Source organism: Pollachius pollachius, assembly GCF_949987615.1.
Source record: "Pollachius pollachius genome assembly, chromosome: 12".
Lineage (NCBI taxonomy): Eukaryota > Metazoa > Chordata > Actinopteri > Gadiformes > Gadidae > Pollachius > Pollachius pollachius.
The window spans coordinates 22820723-22840344 of record NC_136945.1 but is presented as its reverse complement, the minus strand read 5'-3'; the positions used below and the strand labels follow the sequence as shown (position 1 = coordinate 22840344).

At 38.3% G+C, this 19622-nt stretch overlaps 3 protein-coding genes and 1 pseudogene across 4 annotated transcripts; all 4 read right to left on the bottom strand.

Annotated features, from left to right (window-relative positions):
* Nucleotides 1-2981: 2981 nt before the first annotated feature.
* Nucleotides 2982-3586, bottom strand: LOC307083590 (transcription factor HES-5-like; the record flags this gene model as incomplete). The annotated part of the gene is made up of 2 exons (XM_079747522.1): nucleotides 2982-3413; nucleotides 3524-3586. 2 exons carry the CDS (start codon nucleotides 3584-3586, stop codon nucleotides 2982-2984), a joined length of 495 nt encoding a protein of 164 aa, XP_079603648.1.
* Nucleotides 3587-6935: 3349 nt separating this feature from the next.
* Nucleotides 6936-7540, bottom strand: LOC307083621 (transcription factor HES-5-like; the record flags this gene model as incomplete). Its single annotated transcript, XM_079747556.1, has 2 exons — nucleotides 6936-7367; nucleotides 7478-7540. 2 exons carry the CDS (start codon nucleotides 7538-7540, stop codon nucleotides 6936-6938), a joined length of 495 nt encoding a protein of 164 aa, XP_079603682.1.
* Nucleotides 7541-10928: 3388 nt separating this feature from the next.
* Nucleotides 10929-11716, bottom strand: LOC307083620 (transcription factor HES-5-like; annotated as a pseudogene). The gene is made up of 2 exons: nucleotides 11471-11716; nucleotides 10929-11360 (listed from the first exon to the last, which is right to left on the bottom strand). The product of its transcript is annotated as a transcription factor HES-5-like (transcript).
* A 3223-nt stretch (nucleotides 11717-14939) lies between these two features.
* On the bottom strand, nucleotides 14940-15578 carry LOC307083825 (transcription factor HES-5-like; the record flags this gene model as incomplete). The annotated part of the gene is made up of 2 exons (XM_079747828.1): nucleotides 15483-15578; nucleotides 14940-15371 (listed from the first exon to the last, which is right to left on the bottom strand). Exons 1-2 carry the CDS (start codon nucleotides 15543-15545, stop codon nucleotides 14940-14942), a joined length of 495 nt encoding a protein of 164 aa, XP_079603954.1. The 5' UTR covers nucleotides 15546-15578.
* Nucleotides 15579-19622: the final 4044 nt, after the last annotated feature.

Genomic DNA, 19622 nt, shown 5'->3' with positions numbered 1-19622 from the left:
TCATGATTCATGATTGCCTATTGAACAAAATCAGTCATCAGTTCAATATCGTTCCATAAAAGCAAGAGCACTTTTTTTTTTTTTCAATTTCGATATTCTCATTTTTTGTTTAATGGTATATTATTATTACGTTGGTGATTTCTAACTTGTTAGGACATGTTTCTGAGTGTCCAGATGAAGCAGATGTTTCTTCAGTGTGGTGACTGGTAGTCAGTGTGAGTAGAGAGTGGATCTGAGTTTCCCACACTGACTCCAATGTGCTGTGGTCAATGGTTGACAAAAGGATTTTGAATGGACCCTTGGTTATGGATCCATTCTCTGTGTTGCACCACAAACAGACCCCTGACATCATTGACCTTCTGGAGGGAAAGAACCCGATTGGCTAGATCATGGACTGTCAAATTTTCCCCTCAACAACAATAAACTTCAGTTATTTGTATCAATGATAAAAGCTTTCTCCTTCGCCTTCATTGAGATCGACCCCTTTACCCCTTCATGTGTCTGGAGTTGGAGACAGTTTTTTCCTGAAGTGTGCCAATTCCCTATGGAGAAATAGATGGTTCCGGTGGGACTCATGATGCTAATGCCTCTGAAATGTGACTTCACTCTCCAGAGCTTTCCCATACTCTGTTCATTGACAGAGCATCTTCTGAATCATAGGAGTCGGCCTTGCTCAATGCTAATTCTTCATTAGCGCCTTCGTATGTTTTAGGGTAAACAACATGTCAGTTTTTTCAATAGTCAAGCTTTAACTCTGTAGATGTTGCAATAGTTTTAACACATGTATTTAAAACTGACTACATAATACCATTGGCTTTCAAATCAGTCAATAACATATTAATTATATTAATGTTATATCAGTACTGTAGATATGTGATATTGAATGGGCATTGACATGTTCTTTATTGATATGCCAAAGTTATATTTATATCCAAATAAAATAAAAATACAGATAAATCAAAATATTCTTCTCTTGTTAAAAAGAGAAAAAGGAAAAATAAGTGATTTGAAACTGATCTGTGGGTTTCTGTTCAAAGGTCTATGTTTCCCCTTTAACCCCTGTCCATTCCCCAGTGTAAAGGTTTTTAAGTCTATTGCCCCACTGCGGCTCTGTGAGTGAGCTCTCACTGGTTTCCCACACTCTCCACATTCACTTGTTTCACTGGAGGAACAAAAGAAGTGTGTCTTATCACTCATCACGTTGGAAACAGAGAGTGACATCACCAACATGGAATGGAGGACATAGCTGAACAACACTAAAATAATAAACTCTGAAGTTGAAAATGCTTTTTTTTTTAATATATATATATATATGTTTTGTACCAGAAAAAATGTATCTCATATATTTTAGGATAGTGAAAACTTCTGCCCCTGGGGCTTTGTAAAATAAATGTAATCTACTGCTTGATCTATTTAATCAAATGTATATTTTGTATGCAGAATAAATTATAATATTCAACCCTGACTAACCCTAGCAAAAGTGTGTAAAAATTTCAAGAGGAGGATGATACAATAACCAAGATAATTCCAAATCCGACGGATATATTATTTTCTGACACAGGTGAAACACTTTAATTCCCCTCACCCATATACTCCTGTACTAGTATAGTATAACATTCTTCATCTTACTTTCAGAATTTTCAATCTGCATGCTGTCTCTCACTGTGATCATCAGCAAGTACAATATTTGATTTCACTGTTATGGAGATGATGCACTGCTGCAATTTCCGTATTTTTATGATTCAAGTATTGCATCTTTTCAGTCAGGAGCAACAGAAGGTTTTATTTGTGATCAATAAGTCTAAGAATAACAATGCCACCCACATTTAAAAGAGAGAAGACAAGAGGTATTGCAGTTCATGTTTGTTTATTCAAACAGACGATTTCAGAACCATAAAACTTCAACTGAAGTCAAATAGAGGTGATGACACATCACAACAATCATTTGAAAAATATCTCCAAAACACATTATACTCAAACAGAGTAGAGGATATACATTCAACAGTTGTCTTCATAGAAGACATACCAGATATGTTACATGTAACAACATTTAGTTTACATTATATTGTAATTTGCAGTTCATTGTTCATTAATCCAATGTTTTATGCTTCATCATAAAAGCAAACAAGCAACATGATCATTTAACTGATCAGGAATTTGTCATCACAAAGTGATGAATTAGGATGCAATTAGGATAGTAATGCTTGTGAAAAATAAAGTGGTAATTTTCCTGAAAATAGAAATGTCACCACTTGGGTGTGTAAGAATAACCTCACACAATGCAAACAGATAAAAGTTACTTTTGATCTTGCAACAGATCAGTAATTGATAGAGCACAGATTTCAAATCAATGATTTAAAGTAACAACACAGTATAGATCAATTTGATCATTAGAATACAATGCAACAGATAAAAGTTCATTTTTGATCTTGTAACAGATCACCAATTGAAAGAGCACAGATTACTAATCACAGATATAAAGTAAGAACACAGAATAGATCAATTTGATCATTACAATACAATGCACCAGATAAAAGTAAATTTTTGATCTTGTAACAGATCACCAATTGATATAGCATAGATACAAATCACAGATTTAAAGTAAGAATGCAGAATACGTCAGTATGATCATCAGAAATTAATTATACAGTATAAAATGTTTCCTTAAATGGAAATAGATGTACTAAACATGCCCTATCTTTCCATTGGAGAAAGAGGCTCAATATGTCCTGAAATAATTGCCATTAAGTTTGAACATCAAACTGTAAAGCAGCAAAAGCTCCTCTGTGAGTCTGTAATAACAGACAGTTGATACAGTACACTACAACACGTAGCAGAAACATGTGGTGGTCTTCTTTTAGAAGGATAACGTGATGTTCGAACATCAAACAATTACTATCCTGAGTTGATATTATACCTTGACAGCAACATGTTGTGACCAACATGGTCAATGTTGTCTGGTAGCTCCAGTGTGTAGGTTTCTACCAGGGCCTCCAGATGGCGCTGTTAACTGAACTCTTCTCTTTGGTGATATTGTTCTTGAGTGGAGAGCTCAGCTGAAGTGAACCACCCTCAGTCATTCTTGTATCAGAGGAGTTCCGAAGGTTTTGGAAGTGATCCAACATTCTTCTGCTGGACAGTGTCTTCACCTCATCCTTAGACAGGAAGTGGACCATCTCCTGGACACACCTGGAGTGACCTTGGTTGGCAGCTGATACACCTGAGACAGAGTTTCCATGGCGAGAGAGCTGCAGTTGTCTGAGAAAGTCAACTGTCATCTCCAGAATGTCTGCTTTCTCCATCTTGGAGTCTGGTTCTTGTTTTAGGAACTCTGGACCCAGCAGAGACTTGAGCTGCTCAATGCTGCTGTTGATTCGCTCTCTGCGTAGCTTTTCCACCAGTGGCTTTCTGATCTGGAGGAAGAGAAAGGCATAATTAATACACTAATCTTAACATGGCATCAGCATCAATGCATACTACAATTCAACTCCAACTGTTTTGTTCAGTTCATCCTTGAATTTACCTTGTGGGTCAGGGTTAGGTGGTCCTGGGAAGAAGTGATTGCTGAAGTGATTGTAGGAGCCATGTGTGGTTCTCTCTGCTGTAGAGGTCTCTGTAGAGAGAATCTGGTCTCTCCTGGCTTCAGCCCTCCTTTATATAGTCCCTAATCTCCATATGAATATGTGGGTCTTGGTCTGGTTGGAGTTTCTCACAGTCTGAACCAATCAGAGACCTAGGGAGGACAATGAGGGAATGCAGGCTGCCACATGCTGCAGGCTCTTATTGCTGGGGGACAATAGATAGATCTCAGGGGACCAGGTGGAGGACTGGGGGGTGATGGAGAGAGACTGTGTGGATCTGGGAAAGTGTTGACCCTGTAGAGAGATCAGATCAGTATCCTCATATTGGGATCAATGACTTTGATAGGGCACGTGCTCCTGATCACAACAAACAACTTCAGGATTCATTGATATCAGTTATGGCTTTAACAGATATCAATCAATAATGCCATTACTTTACATTACCATTAACTATTAGAAACAGAAAATAAACAAAAAGTTATAGCTTCTATATTTATGTTCATTGTAGGATTATATGTATTTATGATTCATGATTGCCTTTTGAATGAAATCAGTATCAGTTCAGTATTGTTAAATAAAAGTGAGTAAGCTTTCATTCTTTATTTTGATCAGATTTAAATATTCTATTATTCTTTTTTTTCTCTGCTATTTTCTCAGTTTAATATTAATTATATTATGTTGGGGATTACAGACTTGTTATGACATGCTACTGAGGGTCCAGATGTTTCTTCAGTGTGGTGACTAGTAGTCAGTGTGAGTAGAGAGTGGATCTGAGTTTCCCACACTGACTCCAATGTGCTGTGGTCAATGGCCGACAAAAGGACTTTGAATGGATCTTTGGTTACGGCTAGTTTCTCTGTCTTGCATCACAAACAGACCCCTGACATCACTGACCATCTGGAGGGAAAGAACCCCATTGGCTGAATCTTGGACTTTGGAATTTGACCATAACAACAAAATCAGGATAGTTTCAGCACAATATCAACAATAAGAGGTCTCTGTAGAGGATTTGGATTTACTAAAATTGAATATCAAGAACAACATTTACGGACACTGATAAAAATGCATTGCTTTAACTTTTCTTGAATTCAACCCCTGTGGCGGATATGAGGGAGGGGTGGGAGACAGCTTTTTCCTGAAGTGTGCCAATTCCCTATTGAGAAATAGGCTGTTCTGTTAGGACTCATGATGCTAATAACTCTGAAATGTGACTTCACTCTCCAGAGCTTTCCCACACTCCGTCCATTGACAGCTTCTTCTGAATCATAGGAGTGTGCCTTGCTTAATGCTAATTTTTCATTTGCGCCGTCATATGTTTTAGGGTAAACAACATTGGTATTTTTTTAAACTTTAACTCAGTAGATGTAGGGATAGTTTTAACACAGCACTATTGATATTTTAGATACTATGGACTTTTCACATGTTCTTTATTTATATGCTGAAATGAAATTAATAACGTAAAAGTAATTAAAAAAAACTTGTAAAAACAAAAAAGAAAACCATTCGTGATTTGAAACTCATTCACAGGTTTCCATTCAGAGGTCCACATTCCCTCTTTAGCCCATGTCCATCCCCCAGGGTAAAGGTCCTAAGTCTATTGTCCCACAGAGGCTCTGTGAGTGAGCTCTCACTGGTTTCCCACACTCTCTCCATTCACTGGTTTCACTGGAAGAACAAAAGAAGTGTGTCTCATTCCTCATCACGTCACATAAAGAGGATGACGTCACAAATAAGGAATGGTGGAAAAAGCTGAACAAGACTTAAAATCGTCAACTCTTAAAATGACAAGATGACCAACCTTTTTTTCACCTTGTTTAGTACCAACATTAAGTAATGTAATGTACGAAAGGACAGACATGTTCTGCCCCAAGTGGTTTTGTGAAACATAATCCATCTACTGCTTTTTGCATGAACTCAATTGTATATTGGGTATGCATAATAGGTTATAATACTTAACCCCGACTAAGACTGGCAAAAGTATTTAGAAATTTAGAGCGCAGGAGGAAACATTAACCAGGTTTATTTCACATCCGACTGATATATTATTTTCTGGCATAGGTGAAACACTTTACTTCCCCTCACCCATATACTCCTGCACTAGTATAGCATAAGATTCTTCATCTTACTTTCAGAATTTTCAGTCTGCATGCTGTCTCTCACTGTGATCATCAGCAAGTACAATATTTGATTTCACTTTTATGGAGATGATGCACTGCTGCAATTTCCATATTTTTATGATTCAAATATTGCATCTTTTTCGTCAGGAGCAATGCAAGTTTTTTTTGTGATCTATAAGTGTAAGAATAACAATTTCACCCACATTAAAAACAGAGGACAAGAAATATTGAAGTTCATGTTTGTTTATTCAAACAGACGATTTCAGAACCATAAAGTTCCAACTGAATTCCAATAGAGGTGATGACACATCACAACAATCATTTGAAAAAGATCTCCAAAGCACATTGTACTCAAACAGAGTAGAGGATATACATTCAACAGTTGTCTTCAAAGAAGACATACCAGATATGTTACATGTAACAATATTGAGTTGACATTATAAATTAATGTGTAGCTCACAGTTCATTATTAATCCAATGTTTTATGCTTCATCATAAAAGCAAACAAGCAACATGATCATGTAACTGATCAGGAATTTGTCATCATAAAGTGATCAATTAGGATCAAATTAGGATAGTAATGCTTGTGAAAACTAAAGATGGTAATTTTCCTGAAAATAGAAATGTCACCACTTGTGTGTTTAAGAATAACCTAACATAATGCAAACCGATAAAAGTTACTTTTGATCTTGTAACAGATCAGTAATTGATATAGCACAGATACAAATCACAGATTTACAGTAAGAACGCAAAAAAGATCCATTTGATCATTAGAATACAATGCAACAGATAAAAGTACATTTTTGATCTTGTAACAGATCACCAATTGATATAGCACAGATACAAATCATAGATTTAAAGTAAGAATGCAGAATACATCAATATGATCATCAGAAATTAATTATACAGTATAAAATGTCTCCTTAAATAGAAATAGATGCACTAAACATGCCGTATCTTTCCATTGGAGAAAGAGGCTCAATATGTCCTGAAAGAATTAAGTTTGAACATCAAACTGTAAAGCAGCAAAAGCTCCTCTGTGAGTCTGTAATAACAGACAGTTGATACAGTACACTACAACACGTAGCAGAAACATGTGGAGATCCTCTTCTTTTAGAAGGATAATGTGATGTTCGAACATCAAACAATTACTATCCTTAGTTAACATTATACCTTGACAACAACATGTTGTGACCAACATGGTCAATGTTGTCTGGTAGCTCCAGTGTGTAGGTTTCTACCAGGGCCTCCAGATGGCACTGTTAACTGAACTCTTCTCTTTGGTGATATTGTTCTTGAGTGGAGAGCTCAGCTGGAGTGAACCGCCCTCAGTCAGCCTTGTTTCAGAGGAGGTCCGAAGGTTCTGGAAGTGATCCAACATTCTTCTGCTGGACAGTGTCTTCACCTCATTCTTAGACAGGAAGTGGACCACCTCCTGGGCACACCTGGAGTGACCCTGGTTGGCAGCTGTTAAACCTGAGACAGAGTTTCCATGGCGAGAGATCTGCAGTTGTCTGAGAAAGTCAACTGTCATCTCCAGAATGTCTGCTTTCTCCATCTTGGAGTCTGGTTCTTGTTTGAGGAACTCTGGACCCAGCAGAGACTTGAGCTGCTCAATGCTGCTGTTGATTCGCTCTCTGCGTAGCTTTTCCACCAGTGGTTTTCTGATCTGGAGGAAGAGAAAGGCATAATAAATACACTAATCTCAACATGGCATCAGCATCAATGCATACTACAATTCAACTCCAACTGTTTTGTTCAGTTCATCCTTGAATTTACCTTGTGGGTCAGGGTTAGGTGGTCCTGGGAAGAAGTGATTGCTGAAGTGATTGTAGGAGCCATGTTTGGTTCTCTGGGCTGTAGAGGTCTCTGTAGAGAGAATCTGGTCTCTCCTGGCTTCAGCCCTGCTATATGTAGTCCCTAATCTCCATATGAATGTGTGGGTCTTGGTCTGGTTGGAGGTTCTCACAGGCTGAACCAATCAGAGAGCTAGGGAGGACAATGAGGGAATGCAGGCTGCCACATGCTGCAGGCTCTTATTGCTGGGGGACAATAGATAGATCTCAGGGGACCAGGTGGAGGACTGGGGGGTGATGGAGAGAGACTGTATGGATCTGGGAAAGTGGTGACCCTGTAGAGAGATCAGATCAGTATCTTCATGTTGGGATCAATGACTTTGATAGGGCACGTGCTCCTGATCACAACAAACATCTTCAGGATTCATTGATATCAGTTATGGCTTTAACAGATATCAATCAATAATGCCATTACTTTACATTACCACTAACTATTAGAAACAGAAAATAAACAAAAAGTTATAGCTTCTATATTTATGTTCATTGTAGGATTATATGTATTTATGATTCATGATTGCCTTTTGAATGAAATCAGTATCAGTTCAGTATTGTTAAATAAAAGTGAGTAAGCTTTCATTCTTTATTTTGATCAGATTTAAATATTCTATTATTCTTTTTTTTCTCTGCTATTTTCTCAGTTTAATATTAATTATATTATGTTGGGGATTACAGACTTGTTATGACATGCTACTGAGGGTCCAGATGTTTCTTCAGTGTGGTGACTAGTAGTCAGTGTGAGTAGAGAGTGGATCTGAGTTTCCCACACTGACTCCAATGTGCTGTGGTCAATGGCCGACAAAAGGACTTTGAATGGATCTTTGGTTACGGCCAGATTCTCTGTCTTGCATCACAAACAGACCCTTGACATCACTGACCATCTGGAGGGAAAGAACCCCATTGGCTGAATCTTGGACTGTGGAATTTGACCATAACAACAAAATCAGGATAGTTTCAGCACAATATCAACAATAAGAGGTCTCTGTAGAGGATTTGGATTTACTAAAATTGAATATCAAGAACAACATTTACGGACACTGATAAAAATGCATTGCTTTAACTTTTCTTGAATTCAACCCCTGTGGCGGATATGAGGGAGGGGTGGGAGACAGCTTTTTCCTGAAGTGTGCCAATTCCCTATTGAGAAATAGGCTGTTCTGTTAGGACTCATGATGCTAATGACTCTGAAATGTGACTTCACTCTCCAGAGCTTTCCCACACTCCGTCCATTGACAGCTTCTTCTGAATCATAGGAGTGTGCCTTGCTTAATGCTAATTGTTTATTTCGCCGTCATATGTTTTAGGGTAAACAACATTGGTATTTTTTGAAGCTTTAACTCAGTAGATGTTGGGATAGTTTTAACACATGTATTAATAATATCAACGCTATAACAGTACTATTGATATGTTAGATACTATGGACTTTTGACATGTTCTTTATTTATATGCTGAAATGAAATAAATATTGTAAAAATATTAAAAGTAATTAAAAAAAACTTGTAAAAACAAAAAAGAAAACCATTCGTGATTTGAAACTCATTCACAGGTTTCCATTCAGAGGTCCACATTCCCTCTTTAGCCCATGTCCATCCCCCAGGGTAAAGGTCCTAAGTCTATTGTCCCACAGGGGCTCTGTGAGTGAGCTCTGACTGGTTTCCCACACTCTCTCCATTCACTGGTTTCACTGGGGGAACAAAAGAAGTGTGTCTCATTCCTCATCACGTCACATAAAGAGGATAACGTCACAAATAAGGAATGGAGAGAAGAGCTGAACAAGACTAAAATCATCAACTCTTAAAATGACAAGATGACCAACCTTTTTTTCACCTTGTTTAGTACCAACATTAAGTAATGTAATGTACGAAAGGACAGACATATTCTGCCCCAAGTGGTTTTGTGAAACATAGTCCATCTACTGCTTTTTGCATGAACTCAATTGTATATTGGGTATGCATAATAGGTTATAATACTTATCCCCGACTAAGACTGGCAAAAGTATTTCGAAATTTAGAGCGCAGGAGGAAACATTAACCAGGTTTATTTCACATCCGACTGATATATTATTTTCTGGCATAGGTGAAACACTTTACTTCCCCTCACCCATATACTCCTGCACTAGTATAGCATAACATTCTTCATCTTACTTTCAGAATTTTCAGTCTGCATGCTGTCTCTCACTGTGATCATCAGCAAGTACAATATTTGATTTCACTGTTATGGAGATGATGCACTGCTGCAATTTCCATATTTTTATGATTCAAATATTGCATCTTTTTCGTCAGGAGCAATACAAGTTTTCTTTTGTGATCTATAAGTGTAAGAATAACAATTTCACCCACATTAAAAGGAGAGAGGGCAAGAAATATTGAAGTTCATGTTTGTTTATTCAAACAGACGATTTCAGAACCATAAAGTTCCAACTGAATTCCAATAGAGGTGATGACACATCACAACAATCATTTGAAAAAGATCTCCAAAGCACATTGTACTCAAACAGAGTAGAGGATATACATTCAACAGTTATCTTCATAGAAGACATACCAGATATGTTACAGGTAACAATATTGAGTTGACATTATAAATTAATGTGCAGCTCATAGTTCATTATGAATCCAATGTTTTATGCTTCATCATAAAAGCAAACAAGCAACATGATCATGTAACTGATCAGGAATTTGTCATCATAAAGTTATCAATTAGGATCCAATTAGAATAGTAATGCTTGTGAAAACTAAAGATGGTAATTTTCCTGAAAATAGAAATGTCACCACTTGTGTGTTTAAGAATAACCTTACATAATGCAAACCGATAAAAGTTACTTTTGATCTAGTAACAGATCAGTAATTGATATAGCACAGATACAAATCACAGATTTAAAGTAAGAACGCAAAAAAGATCCATTTGATCATTAGAATGCAATGCAACAGATAAAAGTAAATTTTTGATCTTGTAACAGATCACAAATTGATATAACACAGATACAAATCACAGATTCAAAGTAAGAATGCAGAATACAATATTATCATCAGAAATTAATTATACAGTATAAAATGTTTCCTTAAATGGAAATAGATGCACTAAACATGCCCTATCTCTACATTAGAGAAAGAGGCTCAATATGTCCTGAAATAATTGCCATTAAGTTTGAACATCAAACTTTAAAGCAGCAAAAGCTCCTCTGTGAGTCTGTAATAACAGACAGTTGATACAGTAAACTACAACACGTAGCAGAAACACGTGGAGGTCTTCTTCTTTTAGAAGGATAACGTGATGTTCGAACATCAAACAATTACTATTCTGAGTTAATATTATACCTGGACAGCAACATGTTGTGATCAACATGGTCATGTTGTCTGGTAGCTCCAGTGTGTAGGTTTCTACCAGGGCCTCCAGATGGCGCTGTTAACTGAACTCTTCTCTTTGGTGATATTGTTCTTGAGTGGAGAGCTCAGCTGAAGTGAACCGCCCTCAGTCAGCCTTGTTTCAGAGGAGGTCCGAAGGTTCTGGAAGTGATCCAACATTCTTCTGCTGGACAGTGTCTTCACCTCATCCTTAGACAGGAAGTGGACCACCTCCTGGACACACCTGGAGTGACCCTGGTTGGCAGCTGATACACCTGAGACAGAGTTGCCATGGCGATAGAAATGCAGTTGTCTGAGAAAGTCAACTGTCATCTCCAGGATGTCTGCTTTCTCCATCTTGGAGTCAGGTTCTTGTTTGAGGAACTCTGGACCCAGCAGAGACTTGAGCTGCTCAATGCTACTGCTGATTCGATCTCTGCGTAGCTTTTCCACCAGTGGCTTTCTGATCTGGAGAAAGAGAAAGGCATGTTTAATACACTAATCTCAACATGTCATCAGCATCAATGAATACTTCAATTAAACTCAAAATGTTATCTTAAGTTTATTCTTGAATTTACCTTGTGGGTCAGGGTTAGGTGGTCCTGGGAAGAAATCATCGCTGAAGTGATTGTAGGAGCCATGTGTGTTTCTCTGTGCTGTAGAGGTCTCTGTAGAGAGATTCTGGTCTCTCCTGGCTTCAGCCCTCCTTTATATAGTCCCTAATCTCCATATGAATGTGTGGGTCTTGGTCTGGTTGGAGTTTCTCACAGTCTGAACCAATCAGAGAGCTAGGGAGGATAATGAGGGAATGCAGGCTGCCACATGCTGCAGGCTCTTATTGCTGGGGGACAATAGATAGATCTCAGGGGACCAGGTGGAGGACTGGGGGGTGATGGAGAGAGACTCTGTGGATCTGGGAAAGTGGTGACCCTGTAGAGAGCTGTCGCCTAAAAATGGAATCAATGAAGTGGTTAGAGAATGTGTTCCTCATCACCTCACACACGTTGTAGTTAAATTGATGTTAGTTATGGAGTTACCGGTTATCAATCAATAATAAAAAAAAAAATTACATGGCCAATAAATATGAGTAACGGCACATGAACCTTGATGTATTGGTTATATATTTTTGTTCATTTTAGGATATGCGTCATTGATTCATGATTGTCCATTGGACTAAATCAGAATTTTAGTTGAGTAATATTTCTTAATCAAAGCGAATAAACCTTTATTCTTTTTTTTTTTTTTTACAAATTTTAATATTCGATCGTTCTATTTTTTCTCTGATATTTTCTTACTTTTTTATGTTGGGGATTTCTGACTTGTTTGGATACATTCCTGAGTGTCCAGATGTAGCAGATGTTTCTTCAGTGTGGTGACTGGTAGCCGGTGTGAGTAGAGAGTGGATCTGAGTTTCCCACACTGACTCCAATGTGCTGTGGTCATGGCTGACAAAAGGACTTTGAATGGACCCTTGGTTAAGGATCCATTCTCTGTGTTTCACTACAAAAAGCCCGCTGACATCACTGACCATCTGGAGGGAAAGAACCCCATCGGCTGGATCATGGACTGTGGAATTTGGCCATAACATCAAAACCTGGATAGTTTCAGCAGAACTTCAACAATAAGAGGCAATCTTTTGGATATACTAAAATGGAATATCATGGAAAACGTTTTACGGACAATGATAAAATGAGTCTCTAACTTTTCTTGAAATCAACCCCTGTGGAGGACATGAGGGAGGGGTGGGAGACAGCTTTTTCCTGAAGTGTGCCAATTCCCTTTTGAGAAATAGGCGGTTCTGTTAGGACTCATGATGCCAATAACTCTGAAATGTGACTTCACTCTCCAGAGCTTTCCCACACTCCGTCCATTAACAGAGTGTGCCTTGCTTAATGCTAATTCTTCATTTGCGCCATCATATGTTTTAGGGTAAACAACATTGGTATTGTTGAATAGTCAAGCTTTAACTCTTTAGATGTTACAATAGTTTGAACACATTTATTTACATCTAAGTACAAAATACCATTGGTTTTCAAATCAGTAAATTAACACGTATTAATAATATCAATGGTATAACAGTACTATAGATTTGTTAGTTATTATGGATATTGAAATGTTCTATTTTTATATGCTGAAGTTAAATTTATAACATAAGAAGGCAAAAATATTAAAAGTAAATCAAAATATTATTGTCAACTTCTAAAAAATTTAATTAAAAGCAATTAGTGATGTGAAACTCATTCACAGGTTTCCATTCAGAGGTCCACATTCCCTCTTTAACCCATGTCTATCCCCCAGGGTAAAGGTTCCAAGTCTATTGTCCCACAGGGGCTCTGTGAGTGAGCTCTCACTGGTTTCCCACACTCTCTCCATTCACTGGTTTCACTGGAGGAACAAAAGAAGTGTGTCTTATTACTCGTCACATCAGAAACAGAGTTTGACGTCACAAATAAGGAATGGTGGAAAAAAGCTGAACAAGATAAAATTCATCTTCTCTCAGGATGACAAAGCTTTTTTTCCGATATGTTTGGTACCAATAATAAATAATAATAATATAATATATTTTGGGCCGGAAAATAAAACACTGCCCCAGGTTTTTTGTGAAACATAGGCCTTTACTGCTTGTTGTATCAACAATAATGGATATTGTGCATGCATAATTAATTATAATATGCAACTCTCATTACACTGGAAAAAGTGTCTAGAAATATTTTAATATCAGAGAAAACTTTAACCAAATTTATTTCACATCTGGCAATAAATAATTTTCTGACATAAGTGAAACACTTTATTCCCCCCTCATCCATGTACTGTACTTGTGGATGAGGATAGTATTCCACTCTCAAGAATCTTCTGTCTGCATAGTGCATGCTGCCTCTTGCTGTGATCTTCAGCAAGTACTATGTTTGGTTTCACTGTTATGGAGATGATGCACTGCTGTAATATTCATTTTTGTTATATTTTTTGTCGGAAGCAATGCAAGGTTTTTTATTTATGATCTATTAGTGTAGGAATATCATTGTTAGCCACATTTAAAAGAGAGAAGACAAGAAATATTGAAGTTCATGTTTGTTTATTCAAACAGACGATTTCAGAACCATCAACTTCAACTGAAGTCCAATAAAGGTGATGACACATCACAACAATCATTTGAAAAAGATCTCCAAAACACATTACTCAAACAGAGTAGATGATATACATTTGTTGTCTTCATAAAAGACATAGATATGTTACATGTAACAATATTGAGTTGACATTATATTTTAACGTGCAGCTCATAGTTCATTATGAATCCAATGTTTTATGCATCATCATTAAAGCAAACGAGTAACATGATCGTATAACTGATCAGGAATTTGTCATCACAAAGTGGTAAATTAGTATCCAATTAGGATACCAACGCTTAACGCTAACAAAGATGGTAATTTTCCTGAAAATAGAATTGTCACCACTTGTGTGTTTAAGAATAACCTTACACAATGCAATTGGATAAAAGTTACTTTTTGATCCTATAACAGGTCATATTTGATAGACCACAGATTACAATTCACAGATTTAAAGTCAGAACAAAGAATATATCAATATGATCATTAGAATTACCTCACACAATGCAACAGATAAGTTAATTTTTGATCTTGTAAAAGATCACCAATTGATAGAGCAAAGATTACAAATCACAGATTTAAAGTAAGAACATGGAATAGATCAATATGATCATTATAAATTAATTATACGTTGTAAAATTGTTTCCTTAAATGGAAATAGATCTTTAAATGAGAAAAAGAGACTCAATATGTTATGAAATAATTGCCATTAAGTTTGAAAGTCAAACTTTAAAGCAGCAAAAGCTCCTATGTGAGTCTGTCATAACAGACAGTTGATACAGTACGTTACAACACGTAGCCGGAACATGTGGAGGTCTTCTTCTTTTAGAAGAATTAAGTGATATTCGAACATCAAACAATTACAATATTGAGTTAATGTTGTAAATTTTGATGTTGTGACCCTCATGGTCAATGTTGTCTGGTAGCTCCAGTGTGTAGGTTTCTACCAGGGCCTCCAGATGGCGCTGTTAACTGAACTCTTCTCTTTTGTGATATTGTTCTTGAGTGGAGAGCTCAGCTGAAGTGAACCACCCTCAGTCAGCCTTGCATCAGAGGAGGTCAGAAGGTTCTGGAAGTGATCCAACATTCTTCTGCTGGACAGTGTCTTCGCCTCATCCTTAGACAGGAAGTGGACCACCTCCTGGACACACCTGGAGTGGCCTTGGTTGGCAGCTGATACACCTGAGACAGAGTTTTCATTGCGAGAGAGCTGCAGTTGTCTCAGGAAGTCAACTGTCATCTCCAGGATGTCTGCTTTCTCCATCTTGGAGTCTGGTTCTTGTTTAAGGAACTCTGGACCCAGCAGAGACTTGAGCTGCTCAATGCTGCTGTTGATTCGCTCTCTGCGTAGCTTTTCCACCAGTGGTTTTCTGATCTGGAGGAAGACAAAGGCATAATTAATACACTAATCTCAACATGGCATCAGCATCAATGCATACTACAATTAAAATCAAATATGTTTTGGTAAGTTTGTCCTTTAATTTACCTTGTGGGTCAGGGTTAGGTGGGCCTTGGAAGAAGTCATTGCTGAGGTGATTGTAGGAGCCATGTGTGGTTCTCTGTGCTGTAGAGGTCTCTGTAGAGAGAATCTGGTCTCTCCTGGCTTCAGCCCTGCTATATAGTCCCCAATCTCCATATGAATATGCGGGTCTTGGTCTGGTTGGAGTTTCTCACAGTCTGAACCAATCAGAGAGCTAGGGAGGATAATGAGGAACGCAGGCTGCCACATGCTGCTGGCTCTTATTGCTGGGGGACAATAGATAGATCTCAGGGGACCAGGTGGAGGACTGGGGGGTGATGGAGAGAGACTGTGTGGATCTGGGAAAGTGCTGACCCTGTAGAGAGATCAGATCTGGATCCTAATGCTGGGACCAATGACTTTGATAGGGCACGTGCTCCTCATTACAACACACACATTCAGTATTTATTGATATCAGTTATGGGTAGAACAGTTATCATGTAATAATGCCATTACTTTACATGACCAATAAATCTTAGAAACAGCACATAGACAAACATTTATAGATTCATATATTTTTGTTCAGTTTAGGATTATATGTATTTATGATGCATGTTTTCCTTTTTCATGAAATCAGTTTGGTTCAGTTTTATTGTTCAATTAAAGCGAGTAAACTAATTCTTTCTTTATTTTTCTGATATTTTTATTTGATTGTATATTATTATTATTTTGGGGATTTCTTACTTGTCATGACTTGTTTCTGAGTGCCCAGATGTAGCAGATGTTTCTTCAGTGTGGTGACTGGTAGTCGGTGTGAGTAGAGAGTGGATCTGAGTTTCCCACACTGACTCCAATGTGCTGTGGTCATGGCTGACAAAAGGACTTTGAATGGATCTTTGGTTATGGATCCATTCTCTGTGTTGCACCACAAACAGACCCCTGACATCCCTGACCATCTGGAGGGAAAGCATCCCATTGGCTGAGCCTTGTGGTGTGGAATTTTGAGAAAACAATTATCTTGATATACTACTATCAAAAGTCAACCCTAGCACGCATTGAATATGAAATAATAAATTGGAACATCATAGAAAACCTTCATTTACAGTGATCAAAAGCTTTTAGAGATCCAACCTTGTTGCAGACTGTGGTCGGAGACAGCTTCTTCCTAAAGTGTGCCAATTCCCCTGTGAGAATGGGGTGGTTCCAATGACACTCATGTTATCTTTGAGCTTTTAAGTTGTACATCGCTCAAAACTCCAGTCCGTAGGTTTCTACCGGTACCTCCAGAGGGTGCTGTTAATTTAACTTTCCTCTTTGGTAATATTGTGATTGGAGAGCTCAGCTGAAGTGAACCACTCTCAGGGCCCTATCTTGCATCCGACGCAATTGACTTTCTACACTGACGCATGTGTCGTTGCTAGTTTGCAACTGCCACAGAGCGTTCTTTTCCCTCCACCGCCACCCGTCGGTAAATTAGGGAATGATCTTGCGCCCCAAGGGGCGGTTCGGCGAAAGGAGGAGGCGTGTTCAGGCGCAAACGTTCCCTGGTGCTATTTTGCAGTTTCAGAAAACAATTGCGCCACAAACCAGGAAATGCCTGGTTTAAAGTCAGTGGCGCGTTGTTCAGATGCTATTTTAAGGGCGCATGCATAATGTTGCTTGTGCACCTCGTGCATACACTTTGCTTCTCTCATCTGCCTAGCCACACATTCTTGGTAAATTATTTGGGAAAGAACAGCTGATACAGCGGTAATAAGTTGTACTTTTAAATAAATGCATCTGCAAACACCGTACAGCAAACACATATTTTCTTGACACAGACATCGTGTACATGCCCATAACATTTTAGGATTGATGAGTATTTGATCTTGAGAAAACATTGTTTTACCGAGAGTGAGTGTTGAAAAGAATGAATGAATGCGGGCGTGCGTGTGTGTATGTGTAAAAAAATTAATGAATGTGGCCGCGCGTGTGTGCGTCCATCTGTTTAAACACACACAAACTAAACGCGTGACGCATAATACAGTCCATGGCAATGTATATTAATGGGGGGACACATGCATATTAGGAACACAAGTCGATAACGATAATGCATACAATACTGGTAAGAAACTATGTTTGTTAATGTATTGCGTATATCATTAAATAGAACCACGAAGTTTGAAATTCATGTGGTCATGCATCTGTCTCATCGGAGACTGCAAACGCGCTGTCAAAATATCAACTCGTCAGATTCGAAATGCGCTCATGGCTCTTAAAGGGGATGGGAGATGGCACCCTCATTGGTTTATTGCACGTTACGACCAAACCACACCTACGGGTAATTAGGCTACTTCAGACCAACTCCTCTTAGATTTGCGCCAGGCGCAAGAGTCATTTATGCGCCGGTAAAATAGCATAGCATCGCCATAGAACCGCCCACAAAGCCACTTACGCTTGACGCTTCTCACTTCCGTTTCAGACCGTTAAAATAGGGCCCTCAGTCAGCCTTGTATCAGAGGAGGTCCGAAGGTTATGGAAGTGTTTAGGGGTGGGAATCTCTTGGCACCTCACGATTCGATTCTAAAGCGATTATCGATGCATCTCTACGCAACAATTTTTTTTATGTACATTTCCATGCGTGATTTTCAAAAATATATATATACATCTGAGTTTGCTACTCAGAGTTTGCTAATCACTTCCTACTTTTGTGATGATCATTAAAGACATCAACAGATGAATTAACTTATCTAATATTTTATTAGAGAGAATGCTTTCTCACAAATATGACTTTCTATGAACAGTGCAATAATCAATGCAGCTTGCATTACAACACAATATGGAAGTATGTAAATAATAGGTTTCAGTTTTATTTTCTTTCTATTCTTTCTTTTCTATGTCATTAAAGAAAAAGCAGCTCTTAAATTAGAAGGAGTTCTTGTGTCTGGCTGTGAGTTTGCGGTCATGCTATGCGTAGGCTGGATCGCAATCGTGTCAAGACAAATCAGATACAATACACCCTGAAGATAAATTAAATAATTTTAAAATTACTACAATTATCTTCTCTGGCAAACAGAATGTTGGAGCAGGCGAACAAATTAAAAATATATATAATAATCTGATTTTTAATTTATCCGCATCGAGACGGAATCATTCTAGAGAGAATCGCGATGCATCGAAGAATCGATTATTTTCCCCAACCCTAGAAGTGTTTCAACATTCTTCTGCTGGACAGTGTCTTCACCTCATCCTTAGACAGGAAGTGGACCACCTCCTGGACACACCTGGGCTGAACCGGAGAGGCAGGGAGCTTCAATGGCGATCGAGCTGCTGTTCTGTCAGGGAGTGAACTTTAATCTCCACGGTGTTTAGTTTCTTAATGTTGGAGTCAGGTTGTTTTCTAAAGAAGTCCGAGCCCAGCAGAGACCCAGTGGGCAGCCCATAATGCTGCGGCTGATTCACTCCCTGCCCAACTCAATGTTTATGTGAGAGATTCTTCAGTTTACCTTGTGGGTCAGAGTCATGTGCTCCTCAGAAGAAGTCATTGCTAAAGTGTTCTAGGAGGCATGTGTGGCTCTCTGCTGTGAAGGTCTCTGTTGAGAGAATCGGGTCCCTCCTGGTTTCAAACTCAATCTCCATATGAATGTCTGGGTCTGGTTGGAGGTTCTCACCGTCTGAACCAATCAGAGAGCTAGGGAGGACAATGAGGAACGCAGGCTGCCACATGCTGCAGGCTCTTATTGCTGGGGGACAATAGATAGATCTCAGGGGACCAGGTGGAGGACTGGGGGGTGATGGACAGAGACTGTATGGATCTGGGAAAGTGGTGACCCTGATTAAAGATCCAATCTGCAGCATGAAGCTTGGTTCTGATTTGGAGTATCATTTTTACTAAAAAGATTAAAATTCACATGGAAACCAAAACATTGTGAAACAATAGATCAGCTCAAGCATTTTTTTGATTGTTCAAGATAATGTCTCATATTGTAATTCGCATAAATTATGTTTCTGTACTGTGCATATAATATGTCACTGTTAAATGCTGTTTTTGGCCTGCTGAATTTATTTGTTAAGACACACATTTCTCCTTTGCTTTGCAGAAGTTCATATTTTGGTTACATCTTCGCAATGATCAACATTTTTAATAGCTTTTGTTGAATGTATTTCTCCTTTGTTTCGTTTAAAAGG